The sequence below is a fragment of the Amyelois transitella genome, chromosome Z (genome assembly GCF_032362555.1).
Source record: "Amyelois transitella isolate CPQ chromosome Z, ilAmyTran1.1, whole genome shotgun sequence".
Classification (NCBI taxonomy): domain Eukaryota; kingdom Metazoa; phylum Arthropoda; class Insecta; order Lepidoptera; family Pyralidae; genus Amyelois; species Amyelois transitella.
The window spans coordinates 8,698,276-8,725,991 of NC_083535.1; the positions used below are offsets into that span (position 1 = coordinate 8,698,276).

Sequence of the window (27,716 nt, forward strand, 5' to 3'; positions counted from 1 at the left end):
TGATCATTTATATTAAATTTAAGGCTTAACTTAGTCCACTAATACTGACTAAGAAAGAAAAAATCAAGCAGAAAATAAAAACATAGATAATGAGACTCTTTGACAAGAAAAGTAATTATAAAATCAATATAATTAACTTTATCGGACAATTTATAAAATGAAGGGAGTACATCAACTTTTTTAATTAGAGATCTGAGTCAAAACAACCATAATTGAGTCTAAATATTTACGTTCAAAAACTTTAATTAAGATAGATCTGACGAAAAAAGTAATGGATTTCGTCGACAGTCGGCATAATTTATGTTTTTTTTTCCCTTGACATCTTTTATTCTACGGGTCTTAGATAAAACATATCTGGCCGCAGGAGATTGACTAGATTTCATTACAATATCATATAACAGCATTGTGATCGTTTAAAAAAAATCCGATAAAGTTTTCGAATATCCGCAAGTAAAACTTGAGAGGAAAGCTAAGAAACAAACGCCCATCTTTTGTGTCGAGAATCAAAAATCCGGTAAATGAACAAGAGAAATAAAATGGCGACTCGGTCGAGTCACATAGAAAATAGTTGGGACCACTTCCGTGCCAGTTTACAGTTCTTTCCAATTGGATTCTAAGAAATGAGTTCAAAGTATTCTCTAAGTCGCTGTTGATGTGAATTGTGTTACTCGATTTGTGGTGTTCACTTGTACTCTTGCTATTTTGTAATCAACAAATACAATGACATTATTCCTGCGTTCATTTTCAATACGAAACCTTTGTGTAAACAGTGCGTGGCGTTAATAAACAAATGCCCGAATATAAACGACAATTGGTTCGTTGTACCTACATCCGTTTGGACGTTGTAAAACTTCAGATGAATATTATAGTATATTATTCATCTGAATATGCCCACGTGGAAAATTCTATAAAAGGTCTATTCTACATTGTTGCGTAAAAATCATTTCAGTAGTTTTGGAGTTTATTCGTTACAAACATAAAAAGAAACAAAAATCTTTTGTGTTTATACATAGATTAGGGAGGACATGGATAACACAAAACTTACAGAATTTTTTTATGTATGTATATAAAAATATTATGTGAGTACCTACTCAACACCGAAAATAAATATATTGGTGGAGGGCAATGTGCCCTGGACATTGAATGGAATATCGTTTTGGCCGTATTCTTCTGCAACTTTTTTATGCAAAAATAACATCTGCTTAGTAATCAAATGATATTTGAAGCTTTTTTTATATATTTTTTATTTTATGAATAATAATGAAGTTAAAAATTAAATATCTTATAAAATAATCTATTTTATTGTAGTAGCAGTCTCAATTTATAATTGGAAGGTCTCCAACTCGCGATGACTTCGGCGAGCTTGTTCGAAACTGGGAGCGCATTCTAAGGAGCCATTCCTGTGCCTTTTGATGTCTTTATAACTGAATCAAGAAGTGAACCAATTGAATTACTTTGACATCAATCCATACTTTCATATTAAAATTAAAGATAAAGTTAGTTCATTGGTTATGACGCTTATACAGTTTCTGTGTTTGACCAGATGCATTTTGGTATTACAAAACACCTTGTATAGATTGTTAGCTCTGTCTAGTAACAATATAAGTTTAAAATGAAAAAAAAAAGCTAAAGAACTACTCCATCTCCTTCCCATGGATGTCGTAAAAGGCGACTATGGGGTAGACTAGGATTTTATAAGTCAGTAAGTAGAGAAATCTCAAGTCTATACTTTAGATTTCTATAGCTCCCTATTATCTGAATCTCTATGCCATCATAAAGACATACAGCTGAACGTGACCCTACAATCCTGTCAAGACTGTTGGCTTTGTCTACCCCGCAAGGGATATAGACGTGATTATATGTATTCATATTTTTCACCGTAAGATAAGCATACTACTCATATTATTTTAAAAATACACCATAGCATTGTGCAATAAATAACCTATTACACTCTGGAGTAGTGACTCAAAATACAGAATTCAATATCAACGCATTTGCAGAAAGCAATACAGTAACAAATTGTGTTTCCTAGTATGTCAAGATAAAATGTTTCTCGTAAAATCAATTTCAGTAAGACACCAGGCCTCGTCTTTCTAATCCAATTTGTAACCTATAAGCAAGGATATTGGAATATAGGGTTAAAGGAGAGGAAACGAACAAAAAATAACCCATCTCGGGAAATTGTCGCAGAAATGGCGGTGACAAAACCACGGACAAATTTAGAGGGTCGATACGGGAAACATTCATAGTACAAGTAATGTCTATACAGTAGCTTCTTTAACCTTAGGAAATGCGCGTTTTGCTGAGTTCTTGATAAACTGATGTTCAAAGGTCATACCTGGTCAGGACCAAGCGCCAATTTTATCATGCTTTCCTCAGATTAGAAAGACTATAGTCTGATATCCTTAACCACATCTAATCTTATAACCTGACTTTCCCACTTCTCAAGATAAAGGCCAAAGGCGGACGATATCTTCTTAAATTAGTGCTTAGCCGAATCTCATGATAAAAGACTTTAGTGCCTTTATCCCAAAACAGCTGAAGTTGCAAATGAAGGTATAGAAGCAAGAGAAAAAGACTTTTGGCAACTTTGAATTTTTTTTAGTTCCCACGTGAGCGAAGCCCCGCGCTATATATAATGGCTCATAAATAAAAACAAACTCGCGTTTAGTTGACCACAGCTTAATATCATGCAAGAATCCGGATTAATTTAAAATCTCAAAGCTATCACATTAATATTCCACAAAGTTACAGGTTGGCACTTAATATTTCCGGCAAGTAAAATGGTGAAAACTGTAAAAGTTCGAGTCGGTATAATAGCCGTGGCATTATTGTGATCGGCGCTTGTAACGACGTCGTTACTGAGCGAACTGTACCGCAAATTGTTGGCGCCCCGTGAATTATTAAATTTCTGTAAAAATATTATATTTGAGAGAAACGGATTAGGTCATCATGAATCATGTAAACAAGATGTAATTTCTTCACAGTTTCGAATTGTTTTATTCACACAATAGCTCACAGTTTGGGCTAAATAGTATGTATTCAATTACTACCTTTGTGTACATTATACTTTCAGGTCAAAGGCATCTGATAAGTATCTTATTTGAAAGTTGTAATGCTTATGCGTTAATGAGTACTGTGTAAGCGACTAACTAACATAAAACTTATAGCCGAAACTATCAACTATCAATTAAGATAAGATTCCCACAAAAAAAAAATAACGTTTAACTGTAGCGAAACCGTGTTTTTATTTAAGATTATTATATTACAGTTCCTAAACATAATAGCATGGGCAGAGCAAGAAGTAAACTTTATAACTAAGATTCTTTCATTTGCCGTTAATAAAGCGCCGATCAAGTTATGCCCAATTTCAGTAAGTACACTAGGCTCCGGTTGAAACTGTGAACTAACATCGCTCATAATCGTCGTATTTCAGCGGAGCTTTTGAAACAATTCAGCTAAAGGTTAACAAAACCGCTGCACTGTCAGCTAGACAATCAAAAGGCTTTAATTCTTCGCTTTCCACGAGCGACAATTATAGTCTTACTTTAGTTTTAAGCGGGCTATATTATTTAATGCTCTTTGAACAAGGAAATTTGAAGCCACAAAATATTTGCGGAGTATTATGTTTTCAGTTCCGTAATATACTTTTAATCTCTTTCGGTAACTAACTCAAGTTATATATGTATATCTTTTATTATAATAAGTCCTTATATTTTATAACAGTAAAATTTTACTACAAATATTTCTAAATTTAATTTTACGGACATTTTTCTTTTATGTAATGAATTTCCAGCCATTAACATTCAGTCAACTGTGTAACTCAGTGTACGTGACGTGACAATCACAAATTTAATGAGTCAATTTTAGGTATAAAACGGTCCAAAAGTTAATTCTATTGTGGAAAGCACAGACTTTTATTTATTTATTTAAACTTCATTGTACAAAATACAAATATAAAATATAGCTCCACAATAGGCGTACTTAATGCGGAGTTTTATTTTAGGAGAAAATATAATTTCTGCTAGAATCCATTTACAATTTTAATTCGGAACGTAATTGAACTCTCATCGCATCAAATTCATCTACTTTACTCTCTTGCTAATGAGTAGAGAGACTTCAAAACTCGCATCGACAACTTTATAAGAGCGCAGCTGACGTCACAAGCCATTAGTCTACCGCCGACAGTAGAAAACCTCAAGGGTCACAGCCTTCCGCCGCCACACGCCCGCACTCCGGACGCGGGGAAACTTTCACCACATTCCGTCCGCACATTTATCTCTAACAGGGAAACTGTTTTGGATATCCGTTTGTTAGAGTTTAACAACGATCTATATCAATTCGGAGGTTAGGCCCTAAGTAAGAGTTTGGTATGTCAAACTTCACGTGCGTTTGATACTGAGAGAGCGAATTTAACATGATAAAGTATTATTATATTAACACCGTATCGATGATCCTGTAAACTTGTATAACTGTTTCCTTTTTAATTTTATGATGGACTTCATTAATAATTTTATACATTCCGTTTTTACACTCAAACTACATCTTGTAATAACGCACAGACATTTTGTTATAATTAATGATCATAATTTAACACATTACCTACTCGTATAACCACAACGCAAGTTGTCGCCTATATGCCTAGTTATTATCAAACTAACCACAATCTCTTCCCTTATGATTAATCTCTCCTCACAAGTTGTTCACGTGTCCCGAAATTGTTATGATACGAAATATCAACAACGAATAAATCTTGCGATCGTTTCTCGTTGGTAACCGACGCACGTACTGCCCGGCGAGCCTCGTGCGTCCGTTTCGTCCCCATTTACATTGTTAAATTGCTCAATTTTTACTAAAGTCTAGTCTGTTGTTGGATGTAGAGTTTTATTAGTATTAGAAATTAAACTGTTGCAATTGAAAAAGGTTTAGGATTTCCCGACAGTTTGTACGTCGTTTGGAGGTTTATACCATAACCAATCTACTTTAATATGAACGCTACGTTTTTACACACTTGTACAAATCAGCCTTATTAACCATAGGTATTACGATCATCCATAAAGAAAGGATTTTTCCATATGTTCCATCTATTCATTTCTAAATCTTTTGTATTTTCTAAGATAACAATATAATGCACCTTTGCCACACGAACAGGGTATATTTTTCCCTTTGTCTTTGTTCCCTTTTCGATTCACATGTTTTATATGGGGCGTTTAATTTGATAAAAATTCGTGTGAACTCAAATTGGTTTAGGGGAACTGAAGCTGGAAAAAATGTTTTTTGAAAGCCAATGTTACTTTATATTTTTACGTAAGTTTCGTAGTTGTGAAAAGTAAAAACCAGAATTGGTTTTACATACATACCAAGAGCTCCGTAGGTTTAAATTTCCACGAGAAATATGTAACAATAATTGTTAAAAAGTTATTTAAATATCGGTTGTATGATCTGCTATTAATATAGGCCGTTAAAAACAAAATTCTGGGCTACTTTAAAAGTTTAAAATTACAACCCTTAGGGTTGGCCTAACCTTGGATAGTAAAACCCTTAACCCTAAATATAATTTCATTAATAGTATTTGAACTGACTCACATAATTTATATAAATTCTAAGTTCAAGTCATCAATCAAGTAATCCCTACTTAATTCCTTCTATTCCGTACTAATTTATAAATGCGAAAGTTACACTAACTATCAGTCAATTACGCCCTCACGTCGAAACAACTAAACCGATTTTGAAGAAATTTGGTGAAGAGATAGAGTTGACTCTTAGAAAGAACATAAGCTTTTAAATATTTTCTGGGAATTTTTGATAAGCACAGGATTTCCAAAAGTTCCAGCGGCATGCATTGAGGGTTTTACTATAACCCTAGACCACATAAAACCTTTATACCAAATTCATATATTTGAATTGCGTGGTTTGGCTTGTGCGATGTATAAAATGTCTATGAGTCTGTCGGTAACGGAATAGTTCTGTATATATTCAATATAAAGATATATAAGTTAAATTAAATTTCCTTTCTTCCATGGTTGACCTAACACTATAAAAATAATTATTTCTCACTCAGGTCTACTCCGTCTCCAGCAGCTGTACCAGTCAATGCAGCCAGGTCGCACAGCCTTCCGAATCATCATGGTGAAGAGGATCAACAATGCCTCAGACGCTATAGAATTCTTACTGGCCTTAGAACAGCACGATCGCTGGGGAAACAAGCGTATTGTCTTGGATTGTAATACGAAGAACGCGAAGAATATCCTACTGAGCCACGTGAGGAAGGTGCAGTTGGGGAGACGAACTTATCATTACATGCTTAGTGGACTGGTAAGTATTTTCTGTCCCTCTTGAAGTGAAAAACACATGTGACAGTTTATAACAAACTATATCTAGTACGGTAATAAAAGGTGGCGCTAGATTCAATGAGCGCGGGCTCGAGACGACGCGTTCGAAATTTAAATGTGGCGCGAAGTCGGCGTCACCATAGACAGACTTGGTATTCTTTTTAATTACAGCGTATTAATTACCATAGCGTGCCACACACTTTGTCAATAACTTAATAATTTATTTTTAAAATGACACTATCATTTGTGCCAGTTACATTAAACCATAAAACTACTATTTACAAAATTAAGACATAAGTACTAAGTAAATAAGTAAGGCTTGTACTAAATAAGAACACTAGTCGTTCGCCACCAAAGTAGACTTCGCACAGATACTATTCTTAATTAAGCTAATCGAATCGTTGACGAAAGGTAAAAGCAATGAATTATTACCAATTCCACGCTAACAGTCATTGCCAGCATTCATAACATTTACATACATACATATAGTCACGTCTATATCCTTTGCGTAGTAGACAGAACCAACAGTGTTGAGAAGACTAAAAGACCACATTCGCATGACTAAATGATGGAATTGAGATTCAATGGTGGCTAGAAGAATCTCAAGTTTATAAGATTTTCCCTAAGTCGCCTTTTACGACATCCATGGAAAAGATACAGGGTGGTCCTATTCTTTTTTCTATTGGTGCCGGAAACCACACAGTACACATAACATTTATTCGTTTTATTTATTAAAAATAACCAAATTTAATTCAATATGCTGAAAATGCCGCATTGGGCAGCTTCGATTACGATTTATTTTATGCAGCTATGAAGGAATTGTAAAAATATTTCGGCATATTTCGTTTTTTATTTTCACACAATTCTGATGAAGGTTGTTTTTCCTTCGTATATTAATATTTATTTTCCAATCAAAAATTTTAAAATAACCTTGGACATAAAATGCCAAATACAATATTGAATTCCATATAACAACTGCTTTTGTAAAATTTTATTCCATCGACATTTTTTCCTTATTTTGAAAGGCTAATCTAGAATCTGTTCTTGCCCGTTTTGTCTGGATCATAGAAATCAAAATAAAAAAGGGACTATTCATTTCTAGTAGTATGGTCGCGACCCGTAATAGTTTCGAAACCAATTGATTGCCTTTGAATGAAAATAACAATAAAGTAAAAATAGTAAACCAGATTCCCACAAGTAACTTAATACTACCATAATATTGGTACCCAAATAAATATGCGAACATTATCTTTTTTATTGGCAAAATATGTTATTAATGGTGTGAATATTTATTTGTTGACTGATATGAAAATGATTGTGCCTATATGTTTGAAATTTTTAAATCATTTATTAATAATAATACTTAAACTGATAATCAGCCTCGTTATGACAACTCCTTTGTCCGAAAATGTAATTAAATCCAATGAATAAATATGTAAGATATTTCTAAATTTCCTCCTTTCACACTACCAATATTATTTTCCTAAATATCAATTGTATGCAGAGATCGTGGCAAGTGGAAAGAGGTAGTCTCTGCCTACCCCTCCGGGAAAGAGGCGTGATTTTATGTATGTATGTATGTATATCAATTGATGTGTCAGTGTTTTGCATCCGATATAAAACTGTACATACATATGGTCACGTCTATATCCCTTGCGGGGTAGACAGAGCTAACAGTTTTGTAAAGACTGATAGGCCACGTTCAGCTATTTGGCTTTAAGATAGAATTGGCATTCTAATAGTGACGGGTTGCAAGCCCATCGCCTAAAAGAAGAATTTCAAGTTTATAAGCCTATATAATATATATAAAACTGTTAGAGTAATATTCGACATATAGGTATTCCAATAAAGAAATTTCAGGAAATATTGGATTTCCATTTCACTTAATGTCAATCGCAGCTGTCCACTCTACAAATTGACTCTTAAAACAAAACGGATTAAAAAAAATTATTGAACAATAAAAACAATCACTTACTATCCATCAACCACACTACATAAAACTGTTGATAAAATAAATTAATATGCGTTAAGTTACACAGATTGAGCTAACCTCTAAGTAACTTCGAAACTTGTGTTATCAGACACTAACTGAACGATACAATATCCTATCTTAATTTTCAATTTAATGTCAATGTTGTGTTTTTTGTATATTACCTCTTCACGCGATACCTACTGATTCAATCTTCAAATTAAAAGTCTGGAGAATAAAATTGAAATTAATTATATTAAACATAAATAATTTGATTTATCAATCCACGTGCCAGTTAAAGGTATAGTTAATGTAACAGCCTTTCTCATTTGTATATTAATATTGACACAGGTGCTATAACATCTAATCCTAAACAAATCTTGAATTTGCCTCTAGTTAAATTTACCTGGAATCAACTTGACTCGTATTCAAAACTCGATTAAGGGAATCGATACAAATTCGCATCATCAACACCGCTTATGGACGACCATTGTGAGAATGAAGTCAAATGAATCTCGAATTTAATTCTAGATTGATTCTATTGGTAAAGTCCCCTACGCTTAAATAAGTTCAAAAATTCTGCAGATTTGTTTTGCTACTGCTAATACTATCCGATGTTCTTACGGTGAGAAAAAATTAATCGTGAGGTAACCTGCACACTCAGGGAACTGGATGTGTAACCATGACCGATCCAATACATGTTATGTTCTCAAAAGGTTGCCGTTGACGTGAGGTGATAGTCGATTCGTATAAATACCTGACTCATCCAGGATCAATAGTCAAGGCTTTACCCCGGGCTCCTCTCCAAAGTGGTGATCGAATAACAAGAATTCCTTCTGCGCTTCCCGGAAGTGTCAACTTATATTTCGGGTACAGTAGTCTTATTTAAAACTCTACCAGAAGAATATGTTTCAATTCGTTTCATTAACAGGTTATGGACGATCATTGGGAGAACGAAGTCACAGAGTATGGCGCAGTCAACATAACAGGGTTCCGTATCGTCGACCACTCGCGCAAGATCGTGCGCGATTTCACGGACGGTTTGCGTCGAATAGACGGCCGCTTCAAGGGGACTATATCGGTAAGTGCTCCGCTTTCATTACCATGCCTCGTGGCCGCAAATTAAATCGATCGATTAACGATTGTTGTTAATTTAATTGTAATAGTTTAATAACTGTCGAGCTATAATTGAGAAATATAAACTAGGTGATCTAGAGTGAAGCTATAGTTTTTATTATCAGTTCCTTTTTCTTGCGGAGTAGTATTAAAGCAACTAGTTTCAAGATTTGAGGCCTGCTTTTAGCTGGTTGGCTTGGAGGTGACATTGAAATTAAGAGATCGAGATTTAATTTCAATCAGTAGAAATTTGTTGAAATTCCTGCCAATTTTAAATTTAAGAACTAGCGGTTTAGGCTTTACTTTACATGTTGGTCAGCCAGTTTCAATTTTTCAATATATAAGGTTTAGGTACTAATAAAATCACGATTGTATCTGCAATATAGTAAACAAACACAAAGACGAAAACTCGATGCTGCAAATTGAATACTACCACAGAAAGTATCTTTTGATGCCCGTCCAAAAGATCCGATGTATTCCAAATTTAATTTCAGCATCAAACCGCTATTTTTCCCTGTTATGATTTATTCAGCCAGAACTTTGGTGTGGAGGGGAGCGTTAACTCGATTTCCTCCGATAACGATTCTCATCCCGTCTTTGTCTTCCGCTAAAAAGACAAAAACTTGCAGCTTTTATTACGCACTAGCTTTTCCCACTTTCCTTCAGTTAAGTTAGCTTTGCATCTCCTAGGATTCTGTATACTAAAATAACATGACGCTTTCTTTGTTCAATAAAATATTCTAAGAAAATTTATGAAGTTCTGAATCGAATGGAACAGGTAAGTCTTAACTTTATCACAATAGTTATTCTGAAAGCAAGATTGGATAAGAATTATGCTTTAATAAAACATTTTTTAAGTAAATGGGTCAGAAGCTTCTTTTCGTGCACAGGGGCTTATAAAAGTAGGATTTATCTTTAAGGCTTTTAGGATAATAATCTACACAACATCTGATCTCAAATCTATCCATCAGCCTACCGTGGTATGTGAGTTTTGTAGTTATTTGGTCGAGTCTACCTCGTAAGGGATGAAAACGTCATGTGATGTAAATTATTTTAGACAAAAGAAAATAAATCCATTGTTTACCTTTCACATTTAGAGTCATATTGCTTTTCAAAAAAGATTTTCTTGTGTCAGAAAATACTTAATAATGAAATGTCCTTATTAAATCTACATCAACTTTAATTTCAAGCTTGCTAAGGGAGGAAAAATGGTTTCAACGAAGAAACTTTGGCATAGAGTAATAACCCGTTTATGCAGAATCCACTAACTTCGGGCTCGTAATGAGAGCCTAAGTTCCTTCTCCTGCATAAATTATTATTCCATATGATCTCACATCTGCGTGTAAATACACTTAGGCCTTTTTACTCGTATCCTCGGCTTCACAGTCGCAAGGGAATTGTTCCCAAGTAAAGTTAACTCATCACAGTTGTTAACATGAATATAATGTATGATGAATGTAGATATTCTGCGGATATTATATTATGTTGGGAACAGAGAATATTAAATTATAAATTTCATAATGTAATGGAAGTTGGTTTGTGTTCAATACATTTAAATTGTATATTATCTAAATCTGGGATGATTATGAACATGAAAAAGCAGTTAATTGAGCAGTATTTAACTTAGTTGATTAGAGAAAAAGTTTTTTTTAGTGTAAGAAAATTTATTCCACTTTTAAGTATGTACAAAGTAAAATAACGGGTTTAGGTAATTATTCAGATATTAAGAAAGTTTTAATGAATCTTTATATCGAATTGTCAGCTTTCCGTCTCCCCATAGAAAAAGAAACTCAGGAAAAATGAACAAAAAGTTTCTTATAATTAAACTACCTCTTCCAAGGTGCAAGACTGTATTAGAAGCAACGGAATAAACTAACTTCATCAAAGTTAATTTGCAAAGATATAAAACTTGAATCCATTAAAAAATGAAAAATAAAATTTGAAATGTGAAGAAATATATTTGAAAGTCCAGTTTATTTTTTTATTACTAATCAGGCTCAAACTGCATTGATGTACGATGGAGTGCAAGTTCTGATGGATGCCCTGGGAAGGTTATGGCGAAAGAAACCAGACGCATTCAGGAATGCTCTAAGACGAGCAGCAGGTCAAGCTAACTCCACCAAAGTGATAGACTGCAACCCAGGGAAGAGTTGGGTGGTGCCCTTTGAACATGGAGACAAGATTTCTAGGTTGATCAAAAAGGTACTTTCATTTTGTTTCGAACAAATGATGTAATAGAAATGAGATAGGGTCGTTTTTATTTTAAAGAATTAAACACGCCATATAAACATATGGCGTGTTTTCAGTTGTGTCCACATGATCAGTATTGAGGCTACTGGTATATTTGTTAATTTCATCGTTTGCAATTTTAAAATGATGATAAATTAAATTGAAACTATTCACTCAAGTATTAAAGTACCTAAAAAATATTTGTCTTTTGAGCTAACTAATAAAATCGTTCTTCTCAAATATTAACAAAACATATATTATCACATCATAAACAATTTTTTCCTATTTAACTTAATTTTTTATCCACATCCAAGCTTAAAGACATTTTTTTACAGACTGACATCGAAGGACTCACTGGAAACATATCGTTTAATGACGAGGGCCACCGTTATAATTTCACATTGCAGGTTGTAGAGATGACTGTTCAGAGCGCCATGTTAAAGGTAACAAATAGCTTATAATTTTATTTATTTTCTTATAATGTTTCAAGAACTGCTAAAATTTGAAAATATTTTTTCGAAATGACCATGAAACGTCCTTTTTATTGATATAGGTTTTATATCTACAAACTTTCATAATAAAAAACGAAATTAATATTGGAAGTAAGGAAAAAACCTCTTCCTTTTCATCAAATAAATAAAACTTTATACCAACTTAGTTGTGCAAGTACTTGAATTAATTTTGAGTTGGTTTCTTGTTCCGCAACTGGCTAATGATTTTTGGGCGTTCATAAATCAAGTGTTAAAAGTTCTTTTCATTCTTTCGCTACCTGGAGCTTTTGCTTTAGAAAATTTCGAGAAATCTAGTTTTCTTGGCAGATCATGTAATGGAAAATTCTTGAGTAAAAGATTTCTAATAAAATGTAGTCATATATCACGTTTCAACTTTTCTTTTAAACGAATTATAATTATTTAAGGCCCAAATGAACTACATCTCTTATCTATCAGTAAAAACCGACAATATAATATTAGTGCAATTGTATTGACGCATTTATTTGGCTTTTATATCCCTTAATTACCATAACCCTTTTCGCATGAAATCTTTTCCTTCTCCAGGAGTTAGTCCTGGTTACATCCTGACGATTTTGGAGAGGAGCCCGAGCCTGGATTTGGTGGGTCAGGTTTTTATACGAAGCGAATCCCATCTGACCTCTGCAACCTTTACATATCACGGTTACATATGCATGTTTAAATGTACAGGTTTCCTCACGATGTTTACTCTCACCGTAAGAGTTTTGGTTAGTATTCAAACAATTTCAAATATAGTCATGATTTGAACCTGTGTCTTTATGCGCATCACTCATCTCATCTGGGCACCTTAGCTTTCACCACTGACACTCCTTTGTGTGAAATTGCGACCTTTTTCGTATAAAATATATTCTGCTAAATGTAAGCAAGTCTCTCTAATTAAATCTTATCTGAATAGGAAACTGATTAAATATTCAAATTACAGGTGGCAACATGGTCAGACATGCACGGTTTGATCCCAGTACAGCCTAAATATGTACAATTACGATCTCCGGCTTCATATGAAACCAACAAAACATACATAGTGACCACAATGCTACAAGAGCCATATATGATGCAAAAGCCCGGTGAATATGGACAGAAAGACGAACTCATCGGCTTTTGTAAGGACCTTATGGATCTGACAGCAAAAAAGATGGGTATTAAATGTAAGTATATGGTTTATACTTATTTATTTTAATACTACCCTTGGGATAGAAGAAATGGATAGACCTGGGTGAGTGTTTATTTCTTGACCTTATTTGTACTTATCACCATGTTTTTTTCTTTACTATGTCTACAAATATTATCAGTATCAACTGCTTACATGCAATTGATTTATCTGAATGTCTTATCTTGTCGTGACATTTTTTGTAGATGAATTACGCGTTGTAAAAGATATCAAGTATGGAACAGAAAAGCGGTTGGAAAGTTTGTCTGAATTGATAAGTGAAATCGTCAGAAAGGTAAGTAGTTGATATTTTTGTTTTAAATTTGATATCTATTTATGTGTTCATTTTGAGCCACGAAGTTTTTAATTATTTTTATTTAAGTGAATGTTACTGGCTTCTCTTGCTCGGTCAATGAATAATAAAGATAGTTACAGAAGTGTACTAAGTACTCTAAAATACTAAGCAATCCAAAAAGATGTTTGGAACGTAAGTTGAGAAAACTCGAACACACATAGGTAGATTTTAAAAACGTCTATTATAACATTTTGAGATATTTTATAAGTTCAAATCAATTTAATAGTTAAAAGTTTCATGGCTAGTCCAGCCCTTTACTCATCCGAATATATTTGCGAATCGTGTGACTTGTCGATGGATGACTTAATCTACTCAGTACTAACTTTTACTTGCGAACTTAGTACTCGTAGAATTGCTTTCGATAATATCTCAGGTTCTTAGGACATGCATATAAAACATACCAAGTTTTAAGTTAGTCTTTTAACTATAAACTGTGAAAAGGCTTTAATTTTTAGTCAGTAGTTTTGACAAACGAACTTGAAGCGTGACCAAACTATAGAAACAAATATTAAAAATATGCAGTCGTTTGACATATGTATATTGAACTTCTGGTGAAATTGTCACCTATGTTGAAAAGAACATACTTCATGATGAATTGACTGTTAACATATTTACATGCAGCCCAAGACACTCAATCAGTTTCTTTAAAAATTTTTCACTTCACCAACCAACCACCAGTCGCCAGTACAATAAAAGGTCGTCAATTGAACAGTATATCGGACCTAAATTATTTATCTGTTAGTTAAGTTGTCTAGTTTCATGAACTTTGAACTGCGTACCGTAAATTTGTTATATACTATTTCATTGAATTTGACTCAGCCGTTCGGATTGAGCATCTAACCGGATTTATGGGGATATTATAACAACCGGCTCAAATTGAAGCGAGCGCATTAAATAGTCCATGAGTAAGAGGGGGATTATCATAGCATATTCGAGGAAACTGACTCAACCTGTTCGAATGTTCGTAAATGGCTTAATCTAATGAAGATGAAATATTGGCTTTAGGACGATCGATTAATATTTAAATCCAAAATGTTACTAATTTTGCGTCCTTCTCAGAAACTAAAAATCGATTGATTATAGACAATTCAGTTGCTTTACTATGTGATTTGCAGTTAACCAAAACGAAAGCCAAAACCACTAGACTTGGAAACTGAAATTTGACATGTATGCCCCTTGGATTAAAAAATATTTTTCCAAAATTCATTTAAAATAGTAGCAGTCTTAAAACAAGTAACGTATGCAAGAGGAGAAATTTTATTCCATTACTTTCCACACTTTCGAGTGAAGTTTGCTTAGAAGGATTTATCCGGGAAGATAAAATAATGCAGTTTATTGCGACTTGTATGTTTTTCCGAGAACGTGCCATGTCAGATAGTAGACTTACTGTTTGGATTCAATCTCGGTGGTGTAAAGTAAACTTTATAAAAGCGATTTACCGAAACTAGATAGAATTTTCAATTTTCTTTTTGACAAATGTTATTGATACTGGCGACGGCAATACTATTCTTTTTATTTGCACCAATACTTTATATGCAGATTTTTTGCTTGAATTTGTTAATGTAAAATATATTTCTGTTATTATTGTCTGTGTGTTGTCACGCTTAGCTAATTTCAAATTTACCCAGTTAAGATAAAATCGTTTCTGTATTGAACCAACGTTCGGTGTAATATGCTAAATTTACATTATACTATCATTGCAGCTAAGAAATAGGAACTATTAATCAGATTCAGATTATAAGACTGTAGCGAATTTTTCTATCCTAGTTTTTATATAAAAAATAATGAGAAACTAGGAAAAATTTTACCTACACAGTCCGTCGATCAGTGTATCGTATAACCAAAGTCACGGCAACGCCACTCAGTTTCAGCAATAAAGAGCCAAGAACAAAGGTAACCGGAGTACTACGGGAATTCACTTCAACTTCGGAACACATGACGCTAACCTCTGATAATACGGACTAGTCTGATAATAACTCGATTCCATCGATTTTCCGTGTTATTCTCTAGCAGAGTTGAACTGTGCTATTGTATGTTAAGAATCTAAAAAAATCTACGATATGATCACGCCTCTTATCTAGATGAAAAATCAGAGATTATTTACATGTATACATTTGGCACGCATGCCGTGCATACCTTTTCCCTATTACTCCAATATTATACCTAAGTAAGCTCATCAGTTTTATACAAAAGCCATATTCTTTTTATTAATATAAAGCTTTTTTTAAATAGCCTTTTAAACTACATATAGGTATGTATTTTATCTCATTGTAATTATTGGTTGATATTATGAAAATCTAATCTATAACAAAAAGTTCTTTTTACGAATTACAAACTTTCTATTTATTACTTTTGCATGTCTTATTCAAAGCATCAATTGGTGATTTTTGTACAAATCGGATTGCATAGATTTTATTCATATCGCATATGGAAATATCTACAATGATGGATGGTCTCAAGTCGCTAGTGTACTCGTATTTAGGTCATTTCATAGATTTGTTTTTTCTACATATAGAATATTACCGACATTTGTTTACATATAGAGTTTCAGTCGATTCATTGTAGTTACAAAAGATTTACTCGGCCCGGCCGTCAAACACTCGTTCGCTTTAACTTCGCGATGAAATTTGACGGTAAATCTAATATCTTGCGAAGGTTCCTTAATATCTTTGTCTTTAGAAGACTTTGTGTGAGCCCATTTTATACTTAAAACTTTTTAGTTTGGGACCGTCATTCGGCTTTCTGCCTTATATTATTAAGTTACAAACTTTTTGGGTTTTTATTATTTGTTTGGATGAAATTGCTATAAAGTTATTATTAGCGTAGAAGAGTATCGAAATTATCAATCAATTATACAATATTTCAAATTTTAAATTAACCTTTGTATTTTTGTATTTCGAAGTGAGAAGTATATCACACTATCTTCATCATCTTGTAATATTTAAATTGATAATCAGTACATGTTTTCGCAACTGCAGTCTAGACAAAATATTCGTAGATATTTTAATCTATGATAAAACTTCGCTCCTCAAATTGAATTTATTTTGTAGGACGCGGACATAGCCCTGGGGCCACTAGCCGTAACCCCGGAGAGAGAAAAATTAGTCGACTTCAGTGAACCATTCCTATCGATCGACACTCCAATCACAAACACAAAGACTCCTAAACAACTTTCTGACACTTTTAGCTTCCTAAGACCTCTTTCTAAGGAAATTTGGGTGAGTGATTTAATGTGTACTTTTCTACTTAGAGGACAGACTAATAATAAAACAAGTTTCTCATCAGACAATTGAAATAGGACATTGAGAAGTATAATGGTTTGCAAGTTAAAAATCTTTAATTTACATATTTTTACGAAATAAAAAGATGTTCTTCGTTAATACAGATTTCAATTTCAATGTCTTGAGGTGTTCAGGAGTAGGGTTCGGTAGGTGAGCAAAAGTTAGCTGCTCAATCTACATAACAAGTGACTTTAGAATAATGCCAGAAGCCTCGGGCGTAACCAAATATCGCCGATAAACCATACCGCTATAAGAAAATGTTTACCGTTTACTAAGCTGAACTGCTTTGACAATGTACCGAGGTTATGAGGTATAATATTTATATTGAGAATCATCAGGTTTGCATCATACATATTTCTAGCTTATTTCCGAGTTTAAAGCTAATGACAATTACGCTCTAATAGAAATTGAATGCTAGCTTTTATCAATTACCATTATTAAAAATATATTCAATAAGTCATTAGTTTGCAGTACAGATTATTTAATGAAGAATTTTATTCATATTTAATTAGCAATATTTTTGTTGATTTGATTTCATTTTATGAGATCAGTCAGTATGAACATATACAGACCCAGTATTTAATAGACAATTCTATTCAAAGCACAAATTTTGCGTAAAGTTTATTATTTGAATATAATTAACTTAACGTAATAGTTATTGCTTGGTGTAAGGTGCGATCTGCATTTGATCGTTTTAAAGGAAATATTTTTTAACTTATAAAAAATATATATTTAATTCGGATTATAAATTGAGTTTTCTTTTCAGCTGTGCGTTCTATTCAGCTTTTTTGCAGTCAGTATCGTACTGTTTCTGGTTTCGAGATTTTCTCCCCATGAATGGAGGTCGATATCCATTTCCGACACTCATTTGGATCATCCAATCAGTAATACTAACGAGGTATGGAAATTATATGATTTTATGAAAATTTTGTACCAAAATAATATAAGTGATAAGGAGCTGAAAATTTTCTACTGCTGTTTATGCATCGTCTTCAATTATTTTTAAGGCTTCAATATGAATGTAAAGAAAGACTTTCAATTCAGTTTTAGTGCATACTTTATAATATGTGCTAATGCTAATTCTCAACTTTTTATTCACAGATAATACTTCACAACGATTTCAGCATTTGGAACTCATTTTGGTTCTCTCTTGGATCATTTATGCAACAAGGCAGCGATGTTGTTCCAAGGTATGTTAAAAATTTAAGTAGCAATAGTTAAATTATTCGTGTAATAAATACTGTATATTTGTTTTATGGCTAAAATACTGGACCAATTTTGCGAGCCAGAGCCAACAGTCTTGAAAAACCGAAAGGCCACGATCAGCTGTTTGGCTTACTGATAGAATTGAGGTCCAAACAGTGACAGGTTGCCAGCCTGTCGGTTATTGGTGCCGGTAACACATATTGATTTCAAATAAGGAAATAACTTTTTATTCGCAATATTGACTCAACCTGAGTTAGGTTTCCTTATTAATAGAGTAATAAGGAAACCTAATAATTAATAGAGCGGCGAGACGGCAATCAAGTAGTGGTTACCAGACTTTCCCATTATTACGTGTATCATCAAGTGTCGTTCCCTATTAAGCCCTCGTAAGCTAATTTTCAAGTATAAACATAGCGCCATAATAAGATCATATATTCGCTGGCTTATCTGTATTGAATAAAACAAGCTTTCCTTTGTTCACGTCATCTAAAAAAAATAGTAATTTCTAGTTATTTATATTTTGTAAACTAATTAACGTCCCAACAAATTGAGTTCTTTCACTTAAATAATTAGCTCGCTTTAGCGATAAGTCCGCGTTCAGCTTTACTTTTTAATGCAATGCAAGCAAAATTACCTCGTATAAAAATAAATCATTACTAGCTGAAAAAAGAAGAAGAAAAAGAACTGAAAAAAGTTAACATATTATAGTTCCAATGTGAACAGATATAGTACGTAATACGGTCACTATTACTGCACCACGACGCTCTAGATTAAATTCCATTGTCTTGGACTAAATCGTGCATACTTGGGACGCAATAACTATTGTTAATGCGAGTACTAGGGGGATACAACCGTCTCATGTGTATTCATAGGCAGTTCATCTTTTTGACACTAATAAATGGCTATATTTTGACGTACGGGAGAGGGTAATAAACTTGGTATCCTTCGTGTAGGCGATTGGCTAGCAACCTGTCACTTGTTCAGACTTTTCAAGACTGTTTACTTTGTATCCCCCGCATATAGACGTTATTATGTGTACGTGGGCATTTGGGCGTAATACTTTATATTATGTAAAAGAAAAACCTATATTTCCATTTTCGAGCCTAAATGTCCTTTAAGTCTTGAAACTCTTAACTCCTATCCGTAAGGGATAAACACGTTATAAAGTGTGGGCGTATTTGTAGAATGCTTCATATTTTGTCTGTGAAACAAATAAACTTTAGTATAGAGGGAAACTAGGTCATTAGAAGTACAATGCCTAGTTTTTATTTCCGATACATCCTTCGCAAGTTTTTACCCGAGGTAAAATATTTTTTTATCGAAATGTCTAGTTGTAAAAAACTTTGTGCTGGTATATTGTTTACTTCTATCAAAAAATGGTCAACAGAGGTGCAATGCAGTTAAAGTACTTTTAAATTAAATTTAAAAGTACTTTAACTCCCAACCAAGTTATAACAGCTTCAGTATTAACCAGCAGAACCAATAAAACTATCGAATAGCTTTAAAGGTTTACCGAGCTTGTGGAAGCTGTAAAGCGGTTCATTTGATTATCGACATGTGGCAAGCGGGACCATCATCTACTTACAGACCTCCGGATTCTAAAGCTAATAGCCATTTAGTAGTGCCTCAGTTTTAACTGTGATCTATAGTTTTTTTTTAAACTTCGTAAGTTAGTTTAATTAGCAGTTTTGGCGTCTAAATTAGATTTTCTTTTTAGAGAATACAATTTATGTAAAACAAACCATTCGTTGGAGAATTTCGTGAGTTCGAAGCGTCCAAAAGAAGTCGCTTAAAGGGACTTAATTTCAGAGTATTCGTATTTTAAAAAAAAATTATGCCAGAGACATGTGCTAACTTTTGAAAGAACATACCAAAAAGCATCATATATGGTTAAAAGACTATAACCACTTATAATATTGTTCTAAGTATAAATGTAAGGCAAAAAGAAGAACGATAATCACCTTGTTATGTCTACCGAAACCCGCCTCGACTTGTAATAAAATTACATATCTATAGGTATTTTCTCCCCAGTCGGGTAATGGCAGATATATTTACGCGTTACACGAGGAAAATGTGTCAATAAATATAACTGCATGATATTAAGTAATGGAAAGTAATGTTATATGCATAGGTAAGAGGGAAATCCTCGTATTGGCAAAGGTTTTGCATTTGACTGATATTAAAATATATATTGAACATCTACACAATAATAAAATTTAACGATTTAATATTGTACCAGTTATTGCCTTCTTTGAGTATTGACTCTGGTGGATCGTATTTGCGGAGACCAAGTCTTTTCTCAGGAAGCATTATGATAGGATATCATCTATCTATCTAAATTGATAAAACTCTTCCGGTACTGATGGACTGACTTCGCAGAGACCAAACCGCTGAGTCTAGAGACTTGAAATATAGTATAAAGGCTCGAAGTGATTTCCCAAATTGATTATTTTTTACACGGGCGGAGGCACGGACGTAATCTAGAAGGCATCGTACAGGTTTTACTGAGCACTGTTAAAACATGCAAGGCACGAAATGAGGTATACCATAATCAAGATTGCAACCCACTTTTCTCTGCTTTAATTTGAATCCAAAGTGCAATTGTGCTCTAGACGAACTTATATGCACACATAAAAATGCCTCTTTCCCGGATGGGTAAGCAGAGACTACATTTTTTCACTTGCCACGATCCCTGCATACCTAAGATTTTTTCGCTTCATCCAGATGAATCTCTTCATGCAAGCTCGTCGGTTTTGGGTAATCTAAATATTAGACGAACTTACTTTAAAACAATTTTTTTTCCAGGTCCCTCTCAGGAAGAATTGTTGGTACTGTATGGTGGTTCTTTGCCTTAATATTGGTGTGTTCCTACACCGCCAACCTCGCAGCTTACCTGATCGTGGAGAGAATCGCTGAACCGACTCAGTCAACTGGTTATCCTACAGGCCTTAGCCACTCAGAAGTAAGAGCCTATGCCCTATTACAAAGATCAGGTAACAACCTATAGTTTAAGGAAGTGATAATGCTACAGCGACTGCACATTTCAATTTCAAAGGTATCCTGAGAGAAAAAAGAAAAAAGTTTAGTTTAAATTTATTGTTATTTTTAAAGAGGCATAATAGCAGCAGATAGCATAATTTTAAGTGTGGAGATCCAGTATATCGCTGACAAATTTTCGTATTATTATAGAATTAAATCCATACTAACAAATTATCAAATTATTTTAGACACTAAAAAATAATCATAGCATTTTTATCTTTTTATTTGTATATTTTATGTATAGTTAATGATTTATTAATAGAAATAACGGCAAGAAAATCTGACCCCACGTATATACAACCAAAACCGTAGGGGGAAGGTTTTCAGCCGGTGACTGTATTAAAAAATTTAATAAGAGTTATATTTATTTTATCTTTAAACAACACTTTACCTACTTATTTTTATTTATTTGTGCGATATGATTAATCGATATTTCACATTCAGTTAACATTTATTACAAACTTATACTTATTTAAGAGTCCATACAATGGATGGAATAACATGATCAAGGATCAACCGATGTATGGGGGCGAAATGACTCTGGTTCAATATCCCCTAGAAAAGGATGGTCAGGTTGGATGCAATTCGGTATCTCGAACGTGCCGCTATAAACACGTTGACCTGGCTATTGCTACGGCCAAAGGATCACCATTAAGGTAAGTCTCCAATAATAAATATTATGACATATTTTTATTTATATTTAGAATTAGGTGGGAGTTAGATACTCCTGTAAGTGATATATGTGTCTGATAGGTCAGAAGTCGTCTGCAGTCTGACTCTATCGCGCGCACAGATTACGCATCGTCACCTAATGCTTTACAGTAAAAGATCGAAGACTACTTTTGCAAAGAGCTTTAAAGGTATACAACATACCTGCTCGTACTTCATCGCCGGTGCACAGGATGCACGTGGACGGTGACCCTCGGTCAGCCATTACCTACACTTATTTGTACATCACGGTAACCTGGAATATACTTAGGTACCTAGATGTGCAAAGGAAAGGAGTGATGCCCTTAAACTATGGTTATCTCGACGCGATAGGTAACAGAGGTTATAAGTCGGCCGTCCAAATAATGAAGGAGTCCGATTTGGAGCGAATAACTTATAAAAATAAATTTTACACATAAATAAAAGAAAAGGTAGGTGGTATACGTAAAAAGCTTCTTCTTTCAACTAAAAATTGCAATTTAATACAAAAATTGGTGGTTCACATATTTTTAAAGTTGATTTGGTATTGCCCTCTTTTTATGTAGTAAAAATATTCGCAACAAATATTTTTTACAGTGTAAGTGAAGATTGCTTTACGAGCGTGAATTAGGACGATAAAACCCAGCTCTGCTTCGACCGTGTGGTAATAAAAGTAGATCTTGAGTGCAGAATGCAATTATGGAATTGTATTTAACATTTTACTGCTGTTGAGATTCCTATCTTATGTGGGTTGAAGGCGTTTTGTGATAATGAGTTTTTTATTATATTCAACCTTCGTGCCTTTGTCCCGGTTGCGTCCTTCATGGGGAGAAGTCCGGTTGAAACCTAAACTAGCGCAACCGTTTGACAACCATTACGATAAAAAGATTGCCTTTGCCGCAAGACCAATGTCACTCTCTCTCACCCAAAGATCTCACTCTTTTTGAGAAAAACCTGCAACTTCTCCAATAACCTCAATCTTATTGCAATCAACAACAAATTTGATTTTCGGTAGCTATACCAACACTAGGACTAAGATAGCCTGAAAAAATGGACATCGTCTCTAATAATGTGGTACTCAATAATCTTTAGGTAGCATCTTAAACTTTCATCTAAATTCATTATATATACAAGGTATTTATAATATTGTATGATGATATATTTTAAGTTTATCACGGTACCGTGGTTTCAGTATTTATAAAATGTGTGGTAAAATTGAGATAACCATCAAATTCATGATCGTTTCCCGACAGGCTTATAAAGGGGCGGTTTGAGAAAAGTACCACCTTTTATAGTCTTCTGGGAGCCTTTTCGGATCTCGTATTTTACGGATAATTTACGGGTCTTAATACTAATGGCCTAGATTTCCCAACGGCGGTATTGAATAGCTTTGATTTGCGTTTAATCTGCAAGTTTATAACCTTTTTGTTTCCAAAAAAATTTGCATGATATTTATCGAAAGGTATTTGTTTGAAAAAGAAAACACATTTAGTAAATTACTTATTTCCACGTAACAACAACGAAAGAAATACGGCAATCATATCAATGGCGAAATGTAAAAATTTAATGAATAAATGATTATAAGGAAATAAAAACTAATTTACGTGATATTCCAAATGAAATGCATTATCTTTGAAATGTAGGAATTTTCATGTAGATTTTTAATTAGAAATTAATACTCGAACAGATACAAAACATATAAATCTGCGTGAACAGTCAGAAAGTAGGAATCGATGAATAGCTTTGCCTTGTGGTTCCCGGCACTAGAGAATAGGACTACTGCATATTTTTCCCATGGATTTCGTAAAAGGCGACTAAGGGAAACGCTTAATAACATGGGATTTTACTAGTAAGTTTTTTTTTTTGTAGGCAATAGGCTAGCAACCTCTCACTATTTGAATCCCATTTCCATCATTTAGCTCAACAGCTGAACATGACCTCTCAGTTTTTTCAAGACTGTTGGCTCTGTCTACCTCGCAAGGGATATAGACGTGATTGTATGTTATATTATATATGAAATCCTAACGAAACAATTGAAGGGATAGAGAAAGAGACATGACCGTTACTACATATCTTCTGTTATTTCATACACTTTAGTTATTTTACTTCAAAAATATAGGAATACTCATTCATCGCAGTTGCAAATAAAAGAGATCACATATTGGTGTAGTGGTAGCTGGTAGAATAGCAACGTAAATTTTCACTAGAGTGGTGCTATCTGGCGAAATCGAGCCTGTATGCGGTAATTCCCGGCAGAATACTGAAAAGTCGTAAATTCACAAGGTACCAGTCAGTTGAACCAGCGCTTGGAATTTATACTCGATCCCGTTGTGGATATAACGAACTTAAGTTTTGATGAATTCTACATTTAGAAAAAAGCATTTATAAACCATACATACTATTATCACTTATACTTCATACCCTGATGTGTAAGTAGAGATCACATCATTCTACTTTTAGCCTCTTTTTCGAATTATATATATTTTTTTTCCAACATGGCTTTGAACTGAAATATACCTACTTCTATGATGCGAATGTAAGTAATCACTTATTGTTGCTAGTACACTATTTAGAATGCAAAGTCTTTTTTTTCTGTTAATAAATTTTCTTATTTCAACCCAAAAACGCTTAACGTGAGCTACAAGCACATGGGAAACGAAGTACCTATGAATCTATATATCTATACGTATAGATACGTTTCACTTGGCAGTATCCACAAAGAATCGTGATTACTTGGACAATATAATTTTACCATTATATTAGTAAACGAAATAAGCTGGCACAACCACGTATTCATTGAAAAATTTATGTATTTTTTAAATTTCTATTTCAGAGAAGGAATAAACTTAGCACTGGTGAGCCTGAAAAAGGAAGGCGTTATTGCTAAGCTCTGGCGAAAATGGGTTTTGAACAGCAAAAAACCTGACTGCGAGTTAAGCAAAGATGAGGTGAGCATTGTTTTTCAATTCATTTTCGGGTTTGACTTTTTAACCTATCTCTCTTATCTTTTTGGGCACCCGGTCGCACCCTTGACTGCTGTTTCTGTTTCTGGACTGGGAGGGTTCCACACTCTTATTTATTGATTGATAAAATTGGCATTTTCGGTGTTACGCGTAATTGAATTAGATAAAACATCGATATGTTTAACTAATATTATAAAGCTGAAGGGTTCGTTTGTTTGAACGCGCTAATCTCAGAAACGATTGGTTGGAATTGAAAAATTCTTTTTGCCTTTAATGGACCATTTATCGAGGAAGGCTTTAGGCTATACAACATCAAGCTGCAACTATAAGGAGCAAAGAAATGATGGAAAATGTGAAAAAGACGGGGGAAATTATTCATCCTTGAGGGCTTCAATGATGCCTAAAATAACTATTCCACGCGGACGAAGTCGCGGGCACAGCTAGTGTTTAACTAAAATTGATGACCGATATCATTATTTATTTATTGTTAGAATTTGTCGCTCATAATCATAATTAAACAAGAAGAATGAGTTTAAATTTTATTATTGTTTATATTTCACAGCAGAGACACTTGAACCAATAGGGTTTTGTTCGCATATACTTTTAATGAACTGTTGGTCACATTTTCTGCGCAGGGGACTGTATCTAAAAAATAAAAGGCAATAGGAAATGTGCTCTCTAGAGGAGGTAAAAAAACATCGTGAGAAAACCTGTACATTCACGCAACTGGATGTGTAGCCATAATCGATCCATTACATGTTCTCCTGTAAAGGTTGCGAAGGTCAGATGGGAGTCGCTTCGTGTAAAAACTTGACTCACCCAATCCAGGATCCATGATCAAAGGTATACTCCGGGCTCCTCACCAGAGTGGTAAGGATGCATCCGGGACTAAAGCCGTTGCCAAAAAATTTGTCACACGTAACCCAACTTATTTCCCATTTCAGGAAATATCTATTACCGAGATGACATTGGGTCAAGTTGCTGGTATATTCTACGTACTCGTCGGTGGTTTAGCTCTAGCTCTTGGCGTGGCTTTGCTGGAGTTCTGCCAGCATGGAAGAGCTGAAGCAGCTCGAGCTAACGTGCCATTACGAGCTGCCCTTCGAGCTAAAGCCCGCATGGCATCGAGAACTGATAGGAAGACGCCACCGCAACATACCCCGCAAAGAGACCATGACCGGCTGGGTTGGAACGGGGCGGCTTTTGCTGGGGTCAGTATTTACTTTACAAGTTTATATTCAAAACATACATATGTACTAGCATCCGCGTGGGATGGGTGATAATTTTTAAAATTTAAATGTAAAATTACTTTTAGCAAACTGTTCATTTAATGCGCTGATTAATTTGGAGTTAAAAATTGTTATTTTACCTTTACGTACCTACTTATTTTTATTTATGAGATAATTTTTTGTCAGAAAATAATCTAAACTTTTTTATAAGGTTTATTTTTGTTCTTTATTATAGTACAATGAATTCCTCATAGGAAGAGACGTGTTGGGACATGTTCATCGGAAGATTTATTAATGCTAATTAGTACGTAAGTTGTAAGAAAATTTACTTCGAATCAAAGCATGACTCGAAACGGCTATCTATGCACCATCCTTGACCAACCTGATACTCAGATTTATTTCCTAAAATCACATATATTCAACCGAAGCGATTCCTTTTAATTTACTACAACACAATCCCTATGAATTCAAACTCACCATTTGTTCACTTTAACCGCATTCAAATTAAAAATAAAAATAAATTGACTTTTTAGCCTAAAGGACTATAAATAAAAGATAAATAATATCACTTACCAAAAGTAATAAAAATATTTTTAACACATTTTTATACCCTTTTTCATATCAAACACCAAACATCAGAGCACTAAAACACTTAAATTATTTAATAAAATTAATATGCGATGGATTGTTAATCCATATTTTATTTATCTTCCAGTACTTCACATCGGCCACTCAAATATCCCAAGAGGATGCTGTTCACGCGAGTTACACTCATGTCTGATCTTCGGAGAAGGGCGGCGGTGCAAATGTGCGCCGGTCGTCCATTTCGAAGCCAAACAATGTCGATCTCTATCAGCTTTAGTGTTTTATACTTTTTTGTAATAAAAATTGCCGTTTTTTTATTCAATTTAATTATTATTGTTAATTTAGTTTGATAGTTAAACGGCATTCTTGATAAACATATAATTTGGTTCAATTAGAAATTTATTTGTATTTGTTTTTTAAATATTTAAAAATTGCGTTAGTATTTCCTGGACTTAGCTTACTTACTTACATATAAAATTTGATTGACGCAAGAACACAGGTCAAAATGTTTAGAATACCTGATAACAGCGTACGAACATAGTGTACGTACCTTCTTAGAGGTGGTGTAACAATATTTTATAAGTAACAGGAAAAAAGTGGATGCGGATATCGGGGTGTTATACAAAAGCAAATTTTTTTTTTTTTTATATAGAAATCTACTTAAAAACTACATAAAAATGCACTTTAGAGGAAGTCTCAGCCAAGGGAATTGAAATAGCGGTATCATAATAAGAAAAAATCTTTGTCGCTGTTTAATTTGTAGACGTTACCATAAATTGTTTTAAGAAAGCATAGTGTGGTGATGAAATGTAGGTATTACTAATTTTTATGATTAGAAATTATACATAATTGCAAGGTATTAAGACGATTACGTTTGATTATACTAGCTTACAATTATAATCAATCACAATATGTAGAAACTTGAAACAAACCTTGTATTAAAAAAGGTTACATATTTGTAATTTAAAATTTATAACAATATTTGATGTTTGTTAAAGTTTTATAAAAAATCATTCGTCTATAGTTACTGTTGATTTCTTTTTTGATC

At 33.7% G+C, this 27,716-nt stretch overlaps 1 protein-coding gene across 1 annotated transcript in view; it reads left to right on the plus strand.

Annotated features, from left to right (window-relative positions):
• Positions 1–26,922, plus strand: part of LOC106133852 (glutamate receptor 1) — a 56,485-nt gene extending 29,563 nt beyond the window's left edge. The window contains exons 5-18 of the mRNA XM_013333698.2: positions 6,062–6,315; positions 9,233–9,382; positions 11,413–11,619; positions 11,982–12,089; positions 13,099–13,321; positions 13,530–13,618; positions 16,729–16,896; positions 17,726–17,857; positions 18,061–18,149; positions 20,971–21,127; positions 21,682–21,860; positions 24,725–24,839; positions 25,799–26,065; positions 26,799–26,922. Of these exons, the coding sequence (XP_013189152.2) occupies positions 6,062–6,315; positions 9,233–9,382; positions 11,413–11,619; positions 11,982–12,089; positions 13,099–13,321; positions 13,530–13,618; positions 16,729–16,896; positions 17,726–17,857; positions 18,061–18,149; positions 20,971–21,127; positions 21,682–21,860; positions 24,725–24,839; positions 25,799–26,065; positions 26,799–26,864 (2,204 nt within the window). The 3' untranslated portion in view covers positions 26,865–26,922. The remainder of the gene's footprint in view (positions 1–6,061; positions 6,316–9,232; positions 9,383–11,412; positions 11,620–11,981; positions 12,090–13,098; positions 13,322–13,529; positions 13,619–16,728; positions 16,897–17,725; positions 17,858–18,060; positions 18,150–20,970; positions 21,128–21,681; positions 21,861–24,724; positions 24,840–25,798; positions 26,066–26,798) is intronic.
• The last annotated feature ends 794 nt before the right edge of the window (positions 26,923–27,716 follow it).